Source organism: Physeter macrocephalus, chromosome 8 (assembly GCF_002837175.3).
Source record: "Physeter macrocephalus isolate SW-GA chromosome 8, ASM283717v5, whole genome shotgun sequence".
NCBI classification, from domain to species: Eukaryota; Metazoa; Chordata; class Mammalia; order Artiodactyla; family Physeteridae; genus Physeter; species Physeter macrocephalus.
The window spans coordinates 80182156-80204002 of NC_041221.1; the positions used below are offsets into that span (position 1 = coordinate 80182156).

The following is a 21847-nucleotide window of genomic DNA, read 5'->3' on the forward strand; positions in this document are numbered from 1 at the left end:
ACACCTTCCTTTCATATCTTAAACTGTATCGCAAGGGTGCTAGGAGAGAACCCAATAGTCTAGGGTATCCCATTAAAGTTTAGCACATGGTTCACATAACGTTACGGACTACTTCTTTCTGAATATAGGAGTTACCCCTCCGGGCGAATGGAGGAAAATTTACACCTGAGGGTCCCTTTGAATGACTGGAGTTCAAAAATTCTTAGCTCCTCCACCTTCGTTCCTGTTTTCCTGGGTTCGGAGGCCACCTGTCCCGCAGGGTACACCTGCCTCTCTCTCTGCATGCGGGTCACTGGCTCCAGATCGCCGGAGAAGGAGACTGAGCCGGAGGAAGACAAGACTCAGGCGCGCGGCCGCGAGCGGGCGGGGGCGGGAGACGCAGAGGGGCGGGGCCGACGCGCGCGGGCGGGGTGTGCGCGCCTCCGCCGCCGCGTCACCAGCGTGCGGCACGTGCCCGTGTTTACGTCCCTCGTGGAGCCGCGACGTCAGCAGCCGAATGGCAACATTGTGGCGATACTGAGGCGCAGAGTTTAGGAGACGCGTCCCTCCGTCACGCCGGCTCCAGTGGGTCGGGAAGAAGAGGAGGAGGGGCGGCGAGATCGGCCCGGGCGAGCGGCGGAGGCTCACAAGCCGCCGGTCCCGACCACCTACCCGCCTGCCCGGCGCCAGGCAACCCGCGCCTCACCTCCGGAGCGCCGCAGACGCAGCACCGCGGCCTCGCTCGGGGGGCGGCCCGGGCGGGCGCAAGGCGCTGCCGCAGCGCAGGGCTTGTAAACAGATCCGACCGCACGTGACCATGTGAACTACCTGCTCCTGCGACGCGTATTGTCTTTCCCGGGAGCCGCACCACAAAGGAGCGCGGCGGGTGCGAGTGCGAAGAGACGGGCGAGCGAGCGGGGAGAGCCGGCCGGCGCGCTAAGATGGCTGAAGGCTCCCGGCGAGGGTGAGCTGGGGGCGCGGTGCAGTCAGCCGGTGAGTCCTTGGGCGGGCAGGGCCGGCGGCGCCTTCCCCGCGGCCTGGCGCCGGAGCCACCATGTCGTTCGCACTCGAGGAGACGCTCGAGTCGGACTGGGTGGCCGTGCGGCCCCATGTGTTCGACGAGCGCGAGAAGCACAAGTTCGTCTTCATCGTAGCCTGGAACGAGATTGAGGGCAAGTTTGCCATAACCTGCCACAACCGGACGGCCCAGAGGCAGAGGAGCGGCACCCGGGAGCAGGCGGGGGCGCGAGGGGGCGCTGAGCCTGGCGCACCCGCGTCCGACGGGACCCGGGGGCCGGGGAGCCCGGCGGGCAAGGGTCGCCCCGAGGCCACTGCCTCCGCGTCTCTGGGCAGGAGCCCCGGGTCCCGGAGGCGCCTGGCCTGGGCGGAGGGAGGCTCTCCGCGGAGCGCGTGCAGCCTTCGGGGAAACCCATTGCTGCGGAGTTCGGCCAGCAAAGGGGCGGAGAGCCCTCTTCGGAGCCCAGTGCGGGCCAACTCCAGCCCGGTCCGGAAGACATCTGGAGGCAGGGATGTGGCGGGGGCTGCCGCTGCTGCAGCCCCGCCGGCGCCAAAGGAGGCGCCGGTGTCGTCGGTGCGGGTAGTGAGCGCCTGCGGGACGGTCACCGAGGAGATCGAGGTGCTGGAAATGGTGAGGGAGGACGAGGCGGACCCGGCGGCGCTGGCGCTCTCGGACGCTGAGCAGCCGCAGCCCGCCGCCGAGCTGGAGTCCCCGGCCGAGGAGTGCAGCTGGGCCGGGCTCTTCTCCTTCCAGGATCTGCGCGCGGTGCACCAGCAGCTGTGCTCCGTGAACTCGCAGCTGGAGCCGTGCCTGCCTGTGTTCCCCGAGGAGCCCTCGGGCATGTGGACGGTGCTGTTCGGGGGCGCCCCGGAGATGACCGAGCAGGAGATCGACACGCTGTGTTACCAGCTCCAGGTTTACCTGGGTCACGGCCTGGACACCTGTGGCTGGAAGATCCTCTCCCAGGTACTTTTCACCGAGACCGATGACCCGGAGGAGTATTACGAAAGCCTTAGCGAGCTGCGGCAGAAGGGCTACGAAGAAGTGCTTCAGCGGGCTAGGAAGCGCATCCAGGAGGTAAGAACGTAGTCTGGGGTCCACTCATTGCTTTTGGTTCGTCCTCACCGCCGGAGGCTGGAGCCTCGGTCTAGGCTGTGCGCACTTGGGGCGCTTGTGTTTCTAGCTAGACAAGGGAAAAGGAATGGTTCCTGACCTATCTCCCCCGTTATTCCTTTCAGTAGTGGGGGAAACCGTGGCTTTCCTTAATTTGTCCTCTGAAGGAACTTTGATAAGTCTTTAGATTTCCGCCTCCGACTTACCACATAGATTCTGTAAAGTCTTTTTGCTACTAAGTACTGGTAATAAGATTAAAGCCATTTAGCAGAAAGCTGTCCCATACGTATAAGCTAAATGAGCGTTTCTCTTTGTCCCTGAAGTTGTTTCCAGCAATAATTACCCAGATTATTAACCTTACTTTCCTGGCGTCATGTTCATTTATTCAAAATGGCTTGTCTTATGGAGCAAAAACGGTCAGTATTTTGTCTCCATATGTGATTTGGCAACTTAGGCAAATTTAAAAATCATTTTCCTCCAGAGGAGTGGCCTGTCCAAATGAAAAAGCCCTTACTGACAATTGGATGCAAATGGACTTTGAAAGGTTTTATACACACTCTAGGAATATAGCAAGTCTTTAAAGAGGGCTCATGTTTCACTCTTGTTTTAGGGAGAAAAAAGGCCCTGGGCAGGAATGTTTATTATGTTTTTGGACTTGAGAAGTAAAAGTAGTGCAAACACTTTTTCAAACGAATCTTTAAAATAACAGGAAACAATGGGAAAAGGTCTGAATGGTTATACACAGGGAGCTCTACGATGTGGAAAAGATACGTATAATTTGAGATCATGTGTACTTATCAGCTTCTGCCGAAAAAACTACTAAAGAAGTACTCTCGTTCTCAAAGCAGTTTATTATTTTTAGTATTAGTATCAATTGAGGTTGGAGTTGGGGTGGGGAAATGCCCCCTTTTATCGTGTTTATATTGCTGACATTGTGTTGTCATCTGCCAGCCTTGCCTATGTTTATGTACTCCTATTAGTGCTAGGAAGCTGGAGCCTTCTGGTTTCTTCATAGAATATTATGAAGTCTTTGCTGGACTTAAGGAATTAGGAAATAATACTTTATCCCTTATCCCACAGTGCTCTCTTAAAACTTAGAGTGAATCCAGGTTTTGACTTCTGTTAGTTTACTTTATGCTAAACATCACCCATCATAGTATGATCCTTTAGTTCCAGGAATCTGTTTTTATTTCCTTTTTTATCATCTCACTTCTGGAGTCTGTATTCTACCTTAAATCGTTTCTGGAAGGAAGTGACAAATGTTAAAATGGTCACTTTCTCTTTAGAGTTTTAATAGTGACCGGTATTTCTTTTAAACTGCAAGGACAAAGTTAGTGCTTCTTTTCGCTTATTCATTTTACAGGTATATATTATCCTTTTTTTTTAAACTTTCTATTTTTTCATCCCGGAATGATATAGGTATGTCTGCTTTTAACTTTACTGATACTCAGAAAAAGTAATTCTTTCTGGTTATTTCATTCAAACTGGGTCAAAAACGAAGGCTGCTGAAAAATATAGTTTATTAAAGTTTTCTAGAACTCATGTACTTATTTGAAAAAGAGTATTTTTCCTAATTAAGGTTATATTGACCATAATGTTTTATTCTCTTCAACAGAGAAAATTTAAACTTTTAAAGAGTATTTTGTTTTGGGAAAAACTCTAAATGAAGTCTATTATAAATCCATTGAACATTAAATGCATAAATTTTTGGTTCTTCGCTTAGTTGAACAGTATTTGAAAAATAGCTGTCAAGGACAACAAATAGGTCCAGTTATAATGCCCACCCTGATTTCTACTGGAAGGTTATTTTGGAAGAAATTAAGCTCAGTAGGGGGAAAGCATTGCATGATTAATTAGAGATGTCTGCCATGGGCGTGACAGTGGGAGTGTATAGCATAACTGCCATATATTTTTTTCTTCTCCATCTGCTTAAATTTTTTGCTGTCAGTAGTTTGTAGTACCATTTTTTAAGGTAAAATCGTTGTATAAGTTGTGACATTTTTGTTTTATCAATTCTATTGAGTTAGTAATTATGTCTAAATCTTTTTTTTTTTAATTCCCAGTTCCACAGTTCTTCTGGAATTGGCTATAGGTTTTTAAAAACTAGGTATATGTGGTAAATCAAACATATTCTTAGGTATGTGTTGCTGGAAAATTTGATCCTTTGGTCATGTTTTTCCTTTAATTTCTCTGAATCTGTTTTCCGGTTCTTTTTTCTACAGTCTTCCTTTTCCTATCCATTTAAAGGTTTCAGTTTAGAGACCACACCTATTTGTGCAAAATGGTCAGTAAATTGTGGAAGGAGGGGTTTTTTTTTTTTTTAATAGAACAGACTGTACAACGAGACTGTAAACTTATCAAGGTCACCAGCCTTGACAGTATCATGGAATTCTCTTCTTTGCCACCCCTAGTTCAGGGCCACACATCTTGTGAGCACTCTTAATAATAGTGGACAAAGGACACCAGTTTTTTTTTGTTGTTGTTTTTTAGTGTTGCAGGAATTTAAAAGATTTAGAAGTGTCATTTTAAATTTATTTTATTTATTTGGCTGTGTTGGGTCTTCGTTTTTGTGCGAGGGCTTTCTCTAGTTGTGGTGAGCGGGGGCCACTCTTCATCGCGGTGCGCGGGCCTCTCACTGTCACGGCCTCTCTTGTTGCGGAGCACAGCCTCCAGACGCGCAGGCTCAGTAGTTGTGGCTCACGGGCCTAGTTGCTCCGTGGCATGTGGGATCTTCCCAGACCAGGGCTCGAACCCGAGTCGCCTGCATTGGCAGGCAGACTCTCAACCACTGCACCACCAGGGAAGCCCAGAAGTGTCATTTTAATGTCAAGTTGTGAGTAAATAAAAAATTTGAGCTGATAAATGTAAATTCCTCAAGGGACCATACTGTTTAAAAACTAGGAGAAAAAACTCTTAAAACTGTAAATACTGTACATAACTTCCTAAATAAGGAGTTGTTATCTGGGGTTGGTGAATTTCCTATAAATTGAGGGAAGCTATAGATGGACTTTAATGGAGTACCTTAAGTAGAATGCGTAGGCGCCTGTATATGCATAGGCATAGTCACAGTTTTGGAGGGAAAGGCTTAAAGGTGTTCTTCAAAAAGAGCTTTAAAACCACAATTATAAATTATCTGCTTTGTAAGCTTAGGACATAACCTCTATTGGAATTTAATTTTTGGAATATATTTATGATTTAATATGGGGTTATAAGAAGTAGTCCTATATCTGTCTTGTGGAGTATTGAAGAATTAAACCTTAAGTTTTCTGCCAGAAGTTTTTGTTAATGGTTTACAAATTTGGTCAATTGACTAGTTTGTGAGGTGGTACAATTTATACAATACTAATGAAATTATTTTTATATGACATAAGAATTGTAGATTGTATACTACTTAGGGCTTTAATCTTGAGTACAAATGAAATGTGAAATTTTTTACATGGTAGGCTTGTCTTGGACTTTCACAAGGATTTACTGTAAGTAGTGCTGTTTATATAGCAAGCGCTAAATCCCTGAATGAATCAAGTGCCACCAGGACCTATTGGAATGGTTTCAACAGTAGCCTTGGTTGTTGGTTAAAGCTAAGTATCATATTACAAGCCATACTATGGTTTACCTTTGATGACTTGGATTTTGTAAATAATGGTTTCAGTATAAGGACAACTATTGAAATGATTGTGGTCCTTTAGATAGTAAACCTTAACTATGACGGTAGGCTTGATTAAAATCTGAAAATCATTGTTCACTTTGGAATTTATGATGTTTATAAAACTGCTCAGTTCTAACTTTTCCAGTTGAAACCACTGAGAGAAGCATGTGTTTTCAAAAGTAGCCATGTAAGGCACACAGTAGACAGAGCGTACTCTGTTTGGAGTCAGAAAAACCTGGGCTTGAATTAGTACTCATCACTTCAGTGACCTGTTTAGTTATTTAACCTCTTTAAAATAGAGAAATGGGGAAAATGCTTAAAGGATTTCTGAAGACTTAAGACATGAAAAAGTACCTAACAATGTGTTTGGCACTTATAAAGGAGGCTTCCAGAAAGTGTTGTTTCAAGGCAATGTAAATATTGGCACTACTTAGGTATTGCGGCGCTTCACATTACCTATCCCCTTTCATCCTCTACTCTATCTTTTGAGACAAGTGGCGTTTTATACATATTTTACTGAAGCAGAAGTTGAGATTTGGCCAATTTTAAACTGCTGAGAAGTGACTAAACTCAGATTCAAACTTGATTTGTCCTAATCCAGACATAGGCCTTTTCTACAAATGCCTTTTTTCCCTGATGACATTAGAAAGGATATCAGTCTCCGCTCCTGAGAATGGGAGGGTGGCATCAGTAATTTAAAATATAGTCAAGTCAATAATGAACTTTTAAGATAACTTGTTTGTTTTACTTCAAATTAATCCTGATAGGCATAGTGTAGGGCATAGTCCACACATTGTGTTTTAGAAGTAGGTTGCCTAGGGTGCAAGGATGGGTTTATGTTAGACAAGCGTGCCCAATCACTGTTTTTCTTTGTATTTTAAAATGACTATAAACAACTCCTGACTTGAGTTGTTTAAGAGAAGGGGCAAGGAGCTCTATGAAGATTGTTTACTTATCACCCCTCTTCCCAATTATGACTTTACTAATTTTCCTGGAAAACTAAGATTAGCTATAAAACTCGAGAGCACTGCTGAAGCCCCAACTACAGACAGTCCCCAACTTAAGGTGGTTCAGCTTTAAGATGATGTGAAAGTGATACGCATCCAGTAGGAACCATATTTCAAATTTTGATCTTTTCCTGGGTACCTTACTCTTTTAATACTGGGCAGCATGCTGCAGCTCCCAGTCAGCCACAGGATCACTAGGGTAAAGAACCGTTCTGTGCCCATACAACCTTTCTGTTTTCACTTTCAGTACAGTATTCAATCAATTACATGAGATATTTAACACTTTATTATAAAATAAGCTTTTGTTAGATGATTTTTACCCAAGTGTAGGCTAATGTGAGTGTTCTGAGCACATTTAAGGTAGGCTAGGCTAAGCTATAATGTTCAGTGGGTTAGGTGTATTAAATGCAGTTCTGACTTGCAATACTTTCAACTTATGATGGGTTTATCGGGCAGTAACCCCAGTGTAAGTCAAGGAAGATCTGTGTATACATTAGAGAAATGACAGTCGTTTAGGAGTCCTAGGATGCTGGTCTTTGGGCCAGTGAGCCACAACCCATGATTAGGTATAAATAGTAGAAGCAGTCTCGGGAAGGACATGATGTACTTAGTTGCAGAGGAGAGAGCTGTTCTGCCTGGATATTTCCATAAACATGGTGCAAACTGCTCTTTTACTGTAAAACAGTTAAGGAATGATGAAGCTAAATGAATTTTGTGGGATTCTTGAAAGTTGTGATGAAAGACAATAGTTGTGATGAAAGACAACAACGTTATTTTAACAGCTGGAAACTGTTAAAATAATGACTTAGATATTTATCTCTTTTTTCAATCCTATGTCCCAATAAACTTTTGGCCATTTGTCATATTACTGAAAAAAAAAAGGTAGGTGTAGAAAAAAAGTTGAATATATGTTTCTCAGTTAGTGTTTCTGTAAAACAGAAACATGGAGGCTGGTGGCAGGATGGCAGCTTTCCTGATAAATAATTTATGTGGTGGTTTCTCTGCTTACCAACATCACATGATTCCTGGCCCACCAGATATTTCACAGACATGTTTTCTCCTTGCTAAAATAAGACCAACTTGGACAAATACTTTCATAATGTGAGTACTATTTTGTGTGTGTGTGTGTGTGTGTATGTGTGTGTGTGTGGAAGGGAGAAGGTGAGTGGGAGGTTTAGTTTGTCAAACATAACAGTTGTTGTGGTTGAATTAGCAATCTTCATTCCCAAAATCTTAACATGTAACTAGTCTCACTGTTCTCCATTGCTGCTTTATTTGGCCTTTTATTGATTGTAGAATATTGTTGGAAGTGGTACTTGAAAGCACAGGGTGGCTTTCCGTTGATGGTTAGTTGTATGTGTGCTTATTTTTTTGTAATGGGAAATTTCCCTGTGGCTCTTTCTACTACTCATTAATAGGCCAGGATCTGCTCCCTCTGAATCCACCCAGTTTCCTTAGTTGTCATAGGAGAAAAATTAAGTTGTATGGGTAAGAGACATAGGCAGTGAAGACTGAACAATAGTTCTTGGTGCTATTTGTTTTTTGATAGAGGTGGTGAAGTTCATTTGGCTTTTCAAGCTTTGTGTAGGGGACTGTTAATATCAAGTAGCCTTAACACAGAGTATCTAAGTTACTAAAACTGCATAGGAGCAGAGAAGGATTCATTCAGCAAAAAGCTAGAAATTTTTGAGTTTTCTTAAGTGTGGGGAATTGCCCTTATGCTTGTCCTTGAATTTTAAATTTTATATAGTTATAATTGCATATAATAGACTTTTCTGACTATAGTGAAGGTTTTGTATAATAGGCTATGAAATAAAAATAGGCCTTGTGAGCTAGACATTTTATAGAGAGTGGTCTTAAGGATAAATGAAGTTCATTTAATGATTTGGGGCTTTATTGTAACTTGTAAGGTTACAGTGAGGGTGATGGCTTGGGGCTTAGTTTATTCAACAAATATTATTAGTGCAATGAAGTAATATAGGCACAGGGAGAATACAGTGATAAACAAGAATGGTCATTTTCTTAAGGAAAAAAATTTTAATTAAAATTGGTTACCAAGTCATCCTGCTGCTAACAATTAGTTGAGGTAGGGTACTTTTTAAGAAATATCTCACTACACTATCTTAATTAGTGCTTAGTGGAAAGAAAATGTATTGAACATGGCTTAGGAAAATCTGTATTTTTTTTTTAATTTTTTTTTTTTTTTTTTTTTTTTTTTTTTTTTGTTGTATGCGGGCCTCGGCAGCTTCCGAGTCCCCCCATCTCCTATACCCAACTACAGCCTCTCACCCTCCCTCACCCAGAGGGCGGGGGCAGACCCTGGCTTCTAGGTCTCTTCCTGTGTTTCCCACCCCAGACAGCAACCAGATAGCTTCTGGAATTCTCCCACACCTCAGGCAGGTGGGATGGACAGGGAGAAAGAATTGATGAAATCTGTTTAACCCCATCTTTCTGCCTAAACCCACTCTCCTTTTATACCCACCCACCCCAGTGGTGGCCCCAGGTTGCCCAGAGCCACCCAAACAGGAGGTTTTGCCCAGTGCCCAGCTTTCGGCTTCCTTGGAAAATGTGCTTTTTCTCCCCCCCTCCCCCTTCCCTGTTTAAGGTCCAGCTCTGGGATGGGAGGGATGTGCTGTGTAGCAAGAACGCCTGCCCTTCCTTGTCTCCACTCCCAGCTCTTCTCCCCAAATCAGGAAGGCTTCTGTGGTCTGTTCCCTCCTGCTGCTGTGCCTGGGGACACCAGCCCAGCCTGGCACAGCTCTCAGCAATAGGATAACTGGTGCTATCGGGAACCTACAGTGAAGCCGGGTTCGGCAGTCTGGTTATAATACAAAAAAACAAATACGTCCCTCTGGGGTGGCTTTTTTTTTTTTTTTTTTTTTTTTTGTGGTATGCGGGCCTCCCTCTGTTTATGGCCTCTCCCGTTGCGGAGCACAGGCTCCGGACGCGCAGGCCCAGCCGCTCCGCGGCATGTGGGATCTTCCCAGACCGGGGCGCGAACCCGGTTCCCCTGTATCGGCAGGCGGACGCGCAACCACTGCGCCACCAGGGAAGCCCCGAAAATCTGTATTTTTGTCCTAATTGTGATGCTAGTTGCTTGACCTTATGCTGTCACTTACCCTCTGTGGGCGTTAATTTCATGTTTGCAGAATGAAATTACAGTCTTCTTTTCCATAAGGATCCAGGACAGTTTACAAGCACAGTGTGGCAACTGTTGGGACCTGAGCCACTTGTTTTATGTGCTTGTATCCAGGTTTGGGTCCCTCTGCAGTAAGGTGACTGTCTAAGACACAGCACTTCTAATGTTGCTAGAGTTTCTTCAGGCTTTGAAAAAGCTCTGATTCGTTTTTGAGTACACGAGGGCACTGAAGCAGGCAGGAGTGGTGTTTCTGCCTGTTTTTTGGATTCGTTTTCTAGTCCTCACTTTGTTCATTACCATTACTTGAGGGTTTTTTTTTGTGTGTGTCCTTTTCCCTATGGACTTTATTGTTAAGACTGCTTTCCAGGCTTCCCTGGTGGCGCAGTGGTTGAGAATCCGCCTGCCGACGCAGGGGGCACGGGTTCGCTTGTATCCAGGTTTGGGTCCCTCTGCAGTAAGGTGACTGTCTAAGACACAGCACTTCTAATGTTGCTAGAGTTTCTTCAGGCTTTGAAAAAGCTCTGATTCGTTTTTGAGTACACGAGGGCACTGAAGCAGGCAGGAGTGGTGTTTCTGCCTGTTTTTTGGATTCGTTTTCTAGTCCTCACTTTGTTCATTACCATTACTTGAGGGTTTTTTTTTGTGTGTGTCCTTTTCCCTATGGACTTTATTGTTAAGACTGCTTTCCAGGCTTCCCTGGTGGCGCAGTGGTTGAGAATCCGCCTGCCGACGCAGGGGACACGGGTTCGTGCCCCGGTCCGGGAAGATCCCACATGCCGCGGAGCGGCTGGGCCTGTGAGCCATGGCCACTGAGCCTGTGCATCCGGAGCCTGTGTGCTCCGCAACGGGAGAGGCCACAACAGTGAGAGGCCTGCGTACCACAAACAAACAAACAACTGGTTTCCCATCACTTTTTGATAACTTGCTAAAATTACACTTACAAAACCAATGTTTAATTACTAAAATTATTTCTGAAAGCCTTTCTTTCTCTTCACCTTGCTGTCTGACTCTGTCCCCTCTTTACTGGCTCTTAACAGGGTAATAACTGGAGCAACCAATATGTGGAGACGTATGTGAGGCTCTAGTTTTTTTGTTGTTTTTTTAAATTGATTAATTAGTTAATTTATTTGTTTGGCTGTGTTGGGTTTTCATTGCTGTGTACGGACTTTCTCTAGTTGCGGCGAGCAGGGGCTACTCTTCGTTGCGCTCTATGGGCTTCTCATTCTGGTGGCTTCTGGTTGTGGAGCACGGGCTCTAGGCGGGTGGGCTTCAGTAGTTGCAGCACTTGTGCTCAGTAGTTGAGCACGCAGGGTCAATAGTCGTGGCGCACGGTCTTGGTTCCTCCGTGGCATGTGGGAACTTCCCGGACCAGAGCTCGAACCCGTGTCCCCTGCATTGGCAGGCAGATTCTCAACCACTGTGCGACCAGGAAAGTCCTGAGGCTCTAGTTTTTAATGATCATAATAACTAATTTTTATTGAATGCTTCCTGTGGGTCAAGCACTGTGCAGAGGTATTTAAATATTGATACATTAAGTTAGCATGTTGATAGGAGTTAAGAGGTAGGGTTCAGGTGAGTTTGAGTCCTGGCTCCTCCACTTAATAGCTTTATGTATTTGGGCCCACCTAATTCTCTCAGTGCCTTAGCTTCCTCATCTGTAAAGTGAGGAGAATAATACTGCTGCCTCATAGAGTGATTTAAAAGTAGCTTTTATGTAAGGTACTTAGAACAGTGCCATTTACTCAATAAACACTTGATAAATGTTAACTCCTATTAATATTAATCTTCATATCAACCTAAGAGGTAGGGATTTTACAATAGAGGAAACAGGTTCAAAGAGATTAGATAAACTTGCCTAAGATAACATATCTGTGTAAGAGAACCAGATTCAAATCCATGCCTGATTCCAGCTGGTTTTCTTAACCACTAGACTATCTTCACCTCTGTAGAAAGGGAGTAAGGCTAACTGATAAACTTAGCCTTTGTCAAATTGAAATACGTGGTTAATGTCTCATCATTGGACAGAAACATTAACAGTGTCTGGCTGATGACTTTTTTTGGGGACTTTGTCAAATTGAAATACATGGTTAATGTCTCATCATTGGACAGAAACATTAACAGTGTTTGGCTGATGACTGTTTTTGGAAAACCTTGATTATGTACATATACTGTAATCAACAATGTTGTCTGTCATTGGAGAACATTGTAATCCCAGAGGAGGTGAATTTAAATTTGTGCATGTATGATCCATAAAACTCTAATGTGAGACAGAATGCATGTCTTTCTTATACAGACTCATAAAAATAATTTTCCTGTAATCACAGGAAGAATAAATGTTACACTGATGTTTAAATATCTGTTGTAAGTTCTGTTCTATATTAAGCTAGCTAAGGGTGAGTTGGTTTAGATGGTGTGATAATAGCTTACTTTCAAGAAAATTTATGTTCTCCTCTAAACATTTCCTGATACTTTTCCCCCCACAGTAGAAATAGGGAATTTGGTGTATTCTAAGGTAAGACCTGAAATCTGCCTCATTTCTCATGCTATTTATTCCCATTTCAAACAATTGGTACATAACTTTGAATAGTTAATATTGTACTCCCCTTGCCCTCATAACTATACTAAATAATTATCTTATTTTTCTGGCTAGGCAGAGGAGGAAGGCAGTTAAGGATGTTAACTCTCTTGATTTATATTCAGTTGGAAATCCTGCCTCCTTTTTTTTCCCTTTTCTATTAGGTGATGTGAATTTGGGTATTGGGGTTGCCAAATGAAAATGAAAGTTTATGACAAGTACGGTTAGAGAAAGGGAGTTTGGGATTGACATGTACACACTGCTATATTTAACATATATAACCAACAAAGATCTACTGTATAGCACAGGGAACTCTGCTCAGTACTCTGTAATAACCTAAATAGAAAAAGAATTTGAAGAATAGATACATGTACTATATGTATAACTGAATCACTTTGCTGTACACCCGAAACTAACACAACATTGTTAATCAACCATACTCCAATATAAAATAAAAAATAAAAAAAAAAAGAAATGGAAGATTAAGAGAGAAAGGGACAAGAATTAACTTTAGCAATAGCTGAACATGCATTATTTTGGTAAAAGGAAATTATGTGCCAGCTCACAGTGAAGCCTGTCGAGGTGCTTGATTTTTGTAAACAGTGTATTAAAAGGTCTCTGGCTCCCTGGAGGGCCTTGGAGTTGACTCTTGAGCAGGTTTTACTCTATATGTTGAGTCTTATGAGACCTAAAACTTGGAAACCCCCCCACTATTATTTATTTATTTTTATTGAGGTATAATTGGTTTTCAATATTATATTAGTTTCAGGTGTACAACATAGTGATTCAAAATTTTTGTAGATTATACTCCATCTAAAGTTACTGTGGGACTTCCCTGGTGGCACAGTGGTTAAGAATCTGCCTGGCAGTGCAGGGGACATAGGTTCGATCCCTGGTCCGAGAAGATCCCACAGGCCATGGAGCAACTAAGCCCGTGCGCCACAACTACTGAGCCTGCGCTCTAGAGCCCACGAGCCACAACTACTGAGCCCGTGTGCCACAACTATTGAAGCCCGCACACCTAGAGCCCGTGCTCCGCAAGAAGAGAAGCCGCTGCAGTGAGAAGCCAGTGCACCGCAACGAAGAGTAGCCCCCGCTCACCACAACTAGAGAAAGCCCGCGCACAGCAACAAAGACCCAATGCAGCCAAAAATAAATAAATAAATTTATATATAAAACAAAAATTTACTGTAAAATATTAGCTATATTCCCTTTGCTGTACAGTATATCCTGGTAGCTTATTTACTTTATATATAATACTTTGTACCTTTTAATCCCCTTACCTTTATTTCCCATCCCCCTTTCCCTCTCCCCACTGGTAACCACTAGTTTGTTCTTTATATCTCTGAGTCTCTTTTTTTTTGTTATGTTCATTCGTTTGTTTTATTTTTTAGACTCCATATATATGTGATATCATACCGTATTTGTCTTCTCTGAGTCGTTTTACTAAGCATAATACCCTCCAGGTCCATCCATGTTGTTGCAAATGGCAAAATTTCATTTTTTTAAATGGCTGAGTATTTCTCCATTGTATATATATATTTCATCGTATTTTCAGTCTTCCTAGACCCCGAAGATTGGTATCATTCACGTAAGGGAAAGGTGATAGACTGGTTATGAGTAGGGACAAATAAGGTAGTGGTTAAGAGCTTGAGTTAAGCTGTGGAGGATTCACTTCTATCTTTCACCAGCTACCTAACTTTAGGCAAGTTCTGGTTCTTTGCCTCTGGTTCTTTGTAAAGTGGCATAATAGTTATACCTACATCAATGTGTTATATTTACATACTGATTTGTAAATGCATACTGATTCAGAAATGTTAAATATGAATTTTAGAACTGAAGAACTGTGGAGTCATTCATGCATTGGTTACTGCTTTCTAATGTTGCTCCTACACCCACTTTAGTTTAATCTCACTATTTCATCCTTGGACTATTTCAAGGATGAAAATATTGAAACTATTCAATATTTTGAATAGTTTGGATGGATGGACTATTTCATCTCACTATTTCATCCTTAGCTCTCCTTCAGTGTCTTCCTTGCATTGTAGCCTTTGTATACCTTGCTCCCAAACTATTTTATGATGTGGACCATTTTTAAAGTCTTTATTGAATTTGTTACAGTGTTGCTTCTGTTTTATGTTTTGGTTTTTTGGCCCCGCGCCATGTGGGATCCTAGCTCCCCGACCAGGGATCGAACCCGCACCCCCTGCATTGGAAGGCAAAGTCTTAACCACTGGACCACCAGGGAAGTCCCCCAAACTACTTTAAAGCATTACTTTGCACATCTTCACACCCAACTCTTTAGCTGTAACATACACACACCAAACCAAACTCTTCCATTGCTTACCATTGTCCTGTGAACAGATTCCAAATTCCTGACATTCAGAGTCATGCATATTTTGGTTAGCTTGCCAGTTTCTTATCTCTTTCTCTGCTCTACGTGAACCTTTCATTATTCTAGTCAAGCTCTTTTACCGATTATTCACTGAACTCACTGTACACCATGCTCCATTGTATAGGACACCCACCCCACCCATGTTGTCATTCTTTTGTCCAAGTTCCACCCTTCTTTCCAGGGCCAGGTCAGGCGCCCTTCCTGAAGAAAGTCATTTCTGACCACTGTCAGAAACCAGAGGACTTGCTGTCAGAAATTCAGAGATCAGAGAGGCCTTATGTTACATACGGTTCATATCATCCATAACCGCTGCCCTGGTTTTTCTCCTTATGGACCCCTTCTCCCCTTTAAAATGCATTTAACTAGGAGACAGAGATGGGTTTTGTTGTTATTCTTTTCTAATGCCTGAATTCCCCAGTGTTTCTTTACACAGCAGGTGCTCAGTAGATGTTTTTTGATATGTTATAAAGCTGGTTTCTGTGTATGATGTGTATACATGTACCTAACATTTTAATTAAAGGTGTCTCCTCCCCAGGAGTAAAATGAAATCAAATTTGCCACTCACCTATGAAGTAAAGAATCTGAAAACCAATTTTTAAAATATCAGAATGGGTCATTACTGTCAGTAGCCCTTACACTTTCTAAAATTGGATTTCAGCATTAACAGTTGCTGACAATCAGTGATTAACATAGAAATAACAAAAATGATTCAAACAAGAACAGAGTTGAGCAGTGCTTTGTGAATGTGGAAAATGTGTGTGGCATTGGTCCTTAGTTGACAGTTGGGGAAACAAGTCACCTAGACCTAAGGGCAGTTCCTAGGGCCACAAATCCAGTTTCATTGCTGGGATAGGCCTCTTCCATCTGAGCACCTCATTGCTAGTCTTGAGTCACCCTTTTCTACAAACAGATAATTGTTTGCATGTCTTAATAATTAATGATGATATTATTTGTAGATTTTTATGTTGCTTCTTAAACATCTCTTTTTTTTGGCTGTGTTGGGTCTTCGTTGTTGGGCACGGGCTTTCTCTAGTTACTGCGAGCGGGGGCTACTCTTTGTTGAGGTGCGCGGGCTTCTCATTGCATTGGCTTCTCTTGCTGTGGAGCACGAGTTCTAGGCGCGAGGGCTTCAGTAGTTGTGGCTTGTGGGCCCCTAGAGCTCATGGAGGACGTCAGTAGCTGCAGAGCGTGGGCTCAGTAGTTGTGGTGCACGGGCTTAGTTGCTCCGTGGCATGTGGGATCTTCCTGGATCAGGGATCCAACCCATGTCCCCTGCATTGGCAGGCGGATTCTTAACCACTGCACCACGTGAAGTCCTAAACATCTTTTTTTTTTTTTTTTTCTTGGCTCTACTGCGAGGCATGTGGGATCTTAGTTCCCAGACCAGGGATCGAACCTGCACCCTGTGCAGTGGAAGCACAGAGTCTTTAATTACTGGACCACCAGGGAAGTCCCTAAACATCTTCTTAATTAAGGGCAAAAAATGAGGCACTCTATGGTGTTTGACACATTAAAGTAGGAAGAAAGTTATGAAACTGCTCAGGAGAGAGTTTAGCTTCTAAATTTTATACCTAGGACATCAGAAATTATTCTAGGATCTTGAAGGATAGTGGCAGTCCTATAATCCTGAAGTCAGAAAGAGGACTCTAGAACTAACTGATTGGCACGGTACAGGATGGGGACTCCACAGTTAAGCACAGAAGGTGCATTCTTTTTCTCTCCTGTATTTGTAACTTTTCACTGGGTTAGAAGCCAAGTTGAATAGGACTAGGGAAGGGAGTAAATGGCACAAGGTAGTTTTGTACTTTCTCTGTTGCAGTGGTTATGGGGAGTCTTGAAAGATATTATTTAAAAGCTGTTGTACTGCCTCCTTTAACAACCTGATGAAAGTTGTGGGTCCTTGCCCTAGAGAAATTTTACAATAAGCAGAGCTTTGTTTTAAAAATCAGTGTAGGTTAAAAGCTTAGTTTTTATCAGGTTAGATCAGGGGAAGCAAAAAAGGTGTCCATTAGGAAGGCTAGAAAGAAGGGTAAGGGAGAAGTGTTCTACTTATTAGGCTAATATATTTAATTAATGCTTTATATAATTCTGCTTCATTTCTTTTAAGTGAATCAGTAGAGCAAAATAACTTTCTAAAATTGCATTAGAGATGTGTCAGATTTGGAAACAAATAATTCAGCTCTTTACTTTCAGCCACTATTCCCGCCTGTCCTCCTTTCCTCTGCATCCTGTAGTGAGCATCTCTATATAGTATTGGGTGCAGTTGAGCCCTTCTGAAATCATCCTTTGCAGGCATGTTGTAGTCTCAGATCCATCTGCATTCTGACTCTGTTTGTGTCCGTCAGTGAATCTTCTCAAATTAGCAAACAGCATTTTCTCCATTTTAAATTCAGACCTTCCCTGTACATCCCAAACATCCTTAATCCTAAGCAAGCTGACTCTCTTTCCAATTTCTTTGTACTCTTTTTTGCGAGTATTATTTATAGCACCTTTTACATTTCACAGGTTATAACCTGCAAATAGCCACAAAGTCCCTGGATTTAGTCAGCTTTGGTTAGCAAAATAGAAAATTAAATATGTTACTGTAACAGGTTGTAATTATATTTTACAGTTGAATTCTTTTATCAGAGATTATAGGAAATGGTTTAGACTAAACAGTCTAATGCTTAGTAAATAGCATCTTTTTGACATTTTAAAATACATTTCCTTTAAGATTATTTTCAGATCCTTAGATTAAAATAGATTGCCAATTGAAGCTATAATTGGTTTTTAGGTAATCGAATGTTAGAAAAACATGAAACTTTATAGCAAAGAAGACAAATTAATAAATTAGCAGTGTTAGGTGAGATGCCTTGAGCTTCTCTGAAGGAGTATTAAGTTTAGTTGGTTCATAATAGCTTTGCAGAAGTACTGCTCTGTTGATCAAAGCCATTTGGGAAATAAATAAATGTTAATATTTGAATAGAATAACTGATTTTCTTTCTTGTGGTTGCATGTCTGTGTAGAGTCCTAGTATGATTTAATTAACAAGCATATAGTGACTTGATGTTTTTGTGTTGGTACAAAATAGTATCTAAACTGTTTGGTGCGTTATATTTACTTTAGTGTCTCTGTAAGAAGAGCTCGAAGCTTAGTATTTGAGGATTGTCTTACTGATGAATCCTGTCATTTGAGCGCTTGTAAATGGCTCGGGGAAATTTATTATTGAGAGACGTTGCTACCATGTTGGGTTTTTTCTCATTCTTTTAACAGTTTTGCTATTCCTAGGCCTCAGTGGAAAATCAACGTAAATGTTCCATTTTCAAGTGGAATAAAAAATAAAGGGCTTCTGTGAATGTACATTTTCTTGCAAGGAGAGAATTATTGCCTTTATTAAAACTATAAAAAGATAGTTTAGGGAATTCCCTGGAGGTCCAGTGGCTAGGACTCCGTGCTTTCACTGCTGAGGGTTCGTGTTTGATCTCTGGGGGACTAAGATTGCACAAGCTGCAAGGCGTGGCCAAAAAAAAAAAGTTCATAATTCATTGTAAAGATTACCATTGTTTTGCTGCTATTAAACACTCACCTCACCCCCACCCCCCCATTTTCTTGTCCTGTTCTTCCTTAATCTGGTTATTTTATTTCTGATGTGCTGCAGCCTTGGTGTTAAGCCATGGTGGAGGTGAGCACCTTTGCCACGAGTTAGAACTGATTTCTGGGACTTGAGAAGAGTGTTGTGATTAGAAATTGATTATTCACACAGCTGCTATTACTTTCATAATCCTTTTCAATTGTAGCTTAAAATAGATGACTTAACACATGACTTAGCTACTTATGAATAATAAATAGGTGAGCAAAGGAAGAGAAGCATGTATCATTTTCATATTTCTCATACTTTAGTAAAAGTTATATGTGTAGTTTTGGATATTGTGGCAAAGGGGATAATTTAATTTTCCTTTTTTGATGTGTAAGCCAGGATACTTTTGGGGTGGGAGAGTGAAGAAGAAATAGAGTATAAGACTTTCCTTTTTAAAAAAGAGTGTATTTACTTGATAGATCATGATTGAAAAGTGGAATGTAAACCCAACTCCTTCCCCCATCTCCTCATCTCTTCAGAGGCACCTCAGAGGCAGTCACCCATAAGTTTCTTGTGTGTCTTGCAGATTCAGTTACATGTACAAAGACATAGAGTATATATATATGTCCTATTTTCCGCCTTTAAACAACTCAAATGGTAGCATGTTTTATATACATCTTGGTTTTTTTTTTTTCTCTTAATAAACAGTATTTCTTCCAGTTGCTAGATAATGCTCCATTGAATCTATTTGGTTTGATATATAGGTTTTTCCTGATCTTTTGCTGTTGAAATAGCATATCTTTTCCCACATGTGCATGTATATCTACAGGATAAAATTCTGTAAGAGGAATTGCTGGGTCAAAGAGAAATATGCATTTTGTTGAAATTGCTTTCTGTAGAGGATGTATCAATTTACACTTTTTCAAACAAAAGGAGGAGGTTGCTATTTATTTCTGTATCCTTTTAAACACAAGACTGTATTTTCAAAACCTTTTGATCTTATCCATGAAAAGTTTCAGTTTGTGATTTATTTTGAGGTATGAATGAGTCTTCATTTGTTCAGGAATAATTTCTGTGAACTCATTCATTCCAATTTTTACCTGTTTGTTGTTTGGTTTGTTTTGATCTTGGAAATTGTCTATATTGCAAATATTTTTCCCATTGTTATTTGTTTCTTGATTTAGTTTTTTTGTCTGTAGCCAGATGATTTTGTTCTTTGCATTTAAATTGTTGACACTGCTGTAATTTATTTTGGTGTAAGGAATAAGGTGGGAATCCAACTTTTAAAAATTCCTGACTAAATGACAATTATCACAAACATTTCTTGAATGATTCATGCTTATTGTGTAGTAAACTTTCATATATTTGAACTCTTTACTACTTCATTGTACTTGGTGCTTATATTAAATATTTATACTACCTGGTAGGCCATTGCCTTTCTCCACAATTACTCTTTATAAAAAAATTGGGGGGAGACTTCCGTGGTGGTACAGTGGTTAAGACTCCATGCTTCCAGTGAAGGGGGCACAGGTTCGATCCCTGATTGGAGAACTGAGATCCCACACGCCTAACAGCACAGCCAAAAAAACCTATTTTTTTTTGCTATTTTATTCTCTTATTTTTCCATGTAAACTTTATTATTATTTTTTTTAACATCTTTATTGGAGTATAATTGCTTTACAATGGTGTGTTAGTTTCTGCTATTCACTGCTATAACAAAGTGAATCAGCTATACATATACATACATCCCCATATCTCCTCCCTCTTACATCTCCCTCCCACCCTCCCTATCGCACACCTCTAGGTGGACACAAAGCACCGAGCTGATCTCCCTGTTCTATGCAGCTGCTTCCCACTAGCTGTCTATTTTACATTTGGTAGTGTATATATGTCCATGCCACTCTCTCACTTTGTCATAGCTTACCCTCCCCACTCCCTGTGTCCTCATGTCCATTCTCTATGTCTGCGTCTTTATTCGTGTCCTGCCCCTAGGTTCTTTAGAACCTTTTTTTTTTTAGATTCCATATATATGTGTTAGCATACAGTATTTGTTTTTCTCTTTCTGACTTACTTCACTATGTATGACAGTCTCTAGGTCCATCCACCTTGCTACAAATGACCCAATTTCGTTACTTTTTATGGCTGAGTGATATTCCATTGTATATATGTGCCACATCTTCTTTATCCATTCATCTGATGATGGACACTTAGGTTGCTTCCATGTCCTGGCTATTGTAAATAGAGCTGCAATGAACATCGTGCTACATGACTCTTTTTGAATTACGGTTTTCTCAGGGTATGTGCCCAGTAGTGGGATTGCTAGGTCGTGTGGTAGTTCTATTTATAGTTTTTTGAGGAACCTCCATGCTGTTCTCCATAGTGGCTGTATCAATTTACATTCCCAGCAACAGTGCAAGAGGATTCCCTTTTCTCCACACCCTCTCCAGCATTTATTGTTCTTAGATATTTTGATGATGACCATTCTGACTGGTGTGAGGTGATACCTCTTGTAGTTTTGATTTACATTTCTCTAATGATTATTGATGTTGAGCATCCTTCCATGTGTTTGTTAGCAATCTGTATATCTTCTTTGGAGAAATGTCTATTTAGGTCTTTGCCCATTTGGATTGGGTTGTTTGTTTTTTTGATATTGAGCTGCATGAGGTCCTTGTATATTTTGGAGATTAATCCTTTGTCAGTTGCTTCATTTGCAAATATTTGTATGGTGTTAGGGAGTGTTCTAATTTCATTCTTTTACATGTAGCTGTCCAGTTTTCCCAGCACCACCTATTGAAGAGGCTGTCTTTTCTCCATTGTATATTCTTGCCTCCTTCATCAAAGATAAGGTGACCATATGTGTGTGGGTTTATCTCTGGGCTTTCTATCCTGTTCCACTGATCTATATTTCTGATTTTGTTCCAGTACCATACTGTCTTGATTACTGTCGCTTTGTAGTATAGTCTGAATTCCAGGAGCCTGATTCCTCCAGATCCATTTTTCTTTCTCAAGGTTGCTTTGGCTATTCGGGGTATTTTGTGTTTCCATACAAATTGTGAATTTTTTTGTTCTAGTTCTGTGAAAAATGCCATTGGTCGTTTGATAGGCATTGCATTGAATCTGTAGATTGCTTTGGGTAGTATAGTCATTTTCAAAATGTTGATTTTTCCAACCCAAGAACACGGTGTATCTCTCCATCTGTTTGTGTGTCATCTTTAATTTCTTTCATCAGTGTCTTATAGTTTTCTGCATATAGGTCTTTTGTCTCCTTAGGTAGGTTTATTCCTAGATATTTTATTCTTTTTGTTGCAATGGTAAATGGGAGTGTTTCCTTAATTTCTCTTCCAGACTTTTCATCATTAGTGTATAAGAATGCAAGAGATTTCTGTGCATTAATTTTGTATCCTGAAACATTACCAAAG

General features: G+C 41.4%; 1 protein-coding gene across 2 annotated transcripts in view; it reads left to right on the forward strand.

Annotated features, from left to right (window-relative positions):
* The first annotated feature begins 896 nt into the window (after positions 1–896).
* Positions 897–21847, forward strand: part of JMY (junction mediating and regulatory protein, p53 cofactor) — a 67512-nt gene continuing 46561 nt past the window's right edge. For both annotated transcript variants that reach the window (XM_024118168.3, XM_007102959.4), the window contains exon 1: positions 897–2074. In XM_024118168.3, the coding sequence (XP_023973936.1) occupies positions 1034–2074 (1041 nt within the window). In that variant the 5' untranslated portion in view covers positions 897–1033. The remainder of the gene's footprint in view (positions 2075–21847) is intronic.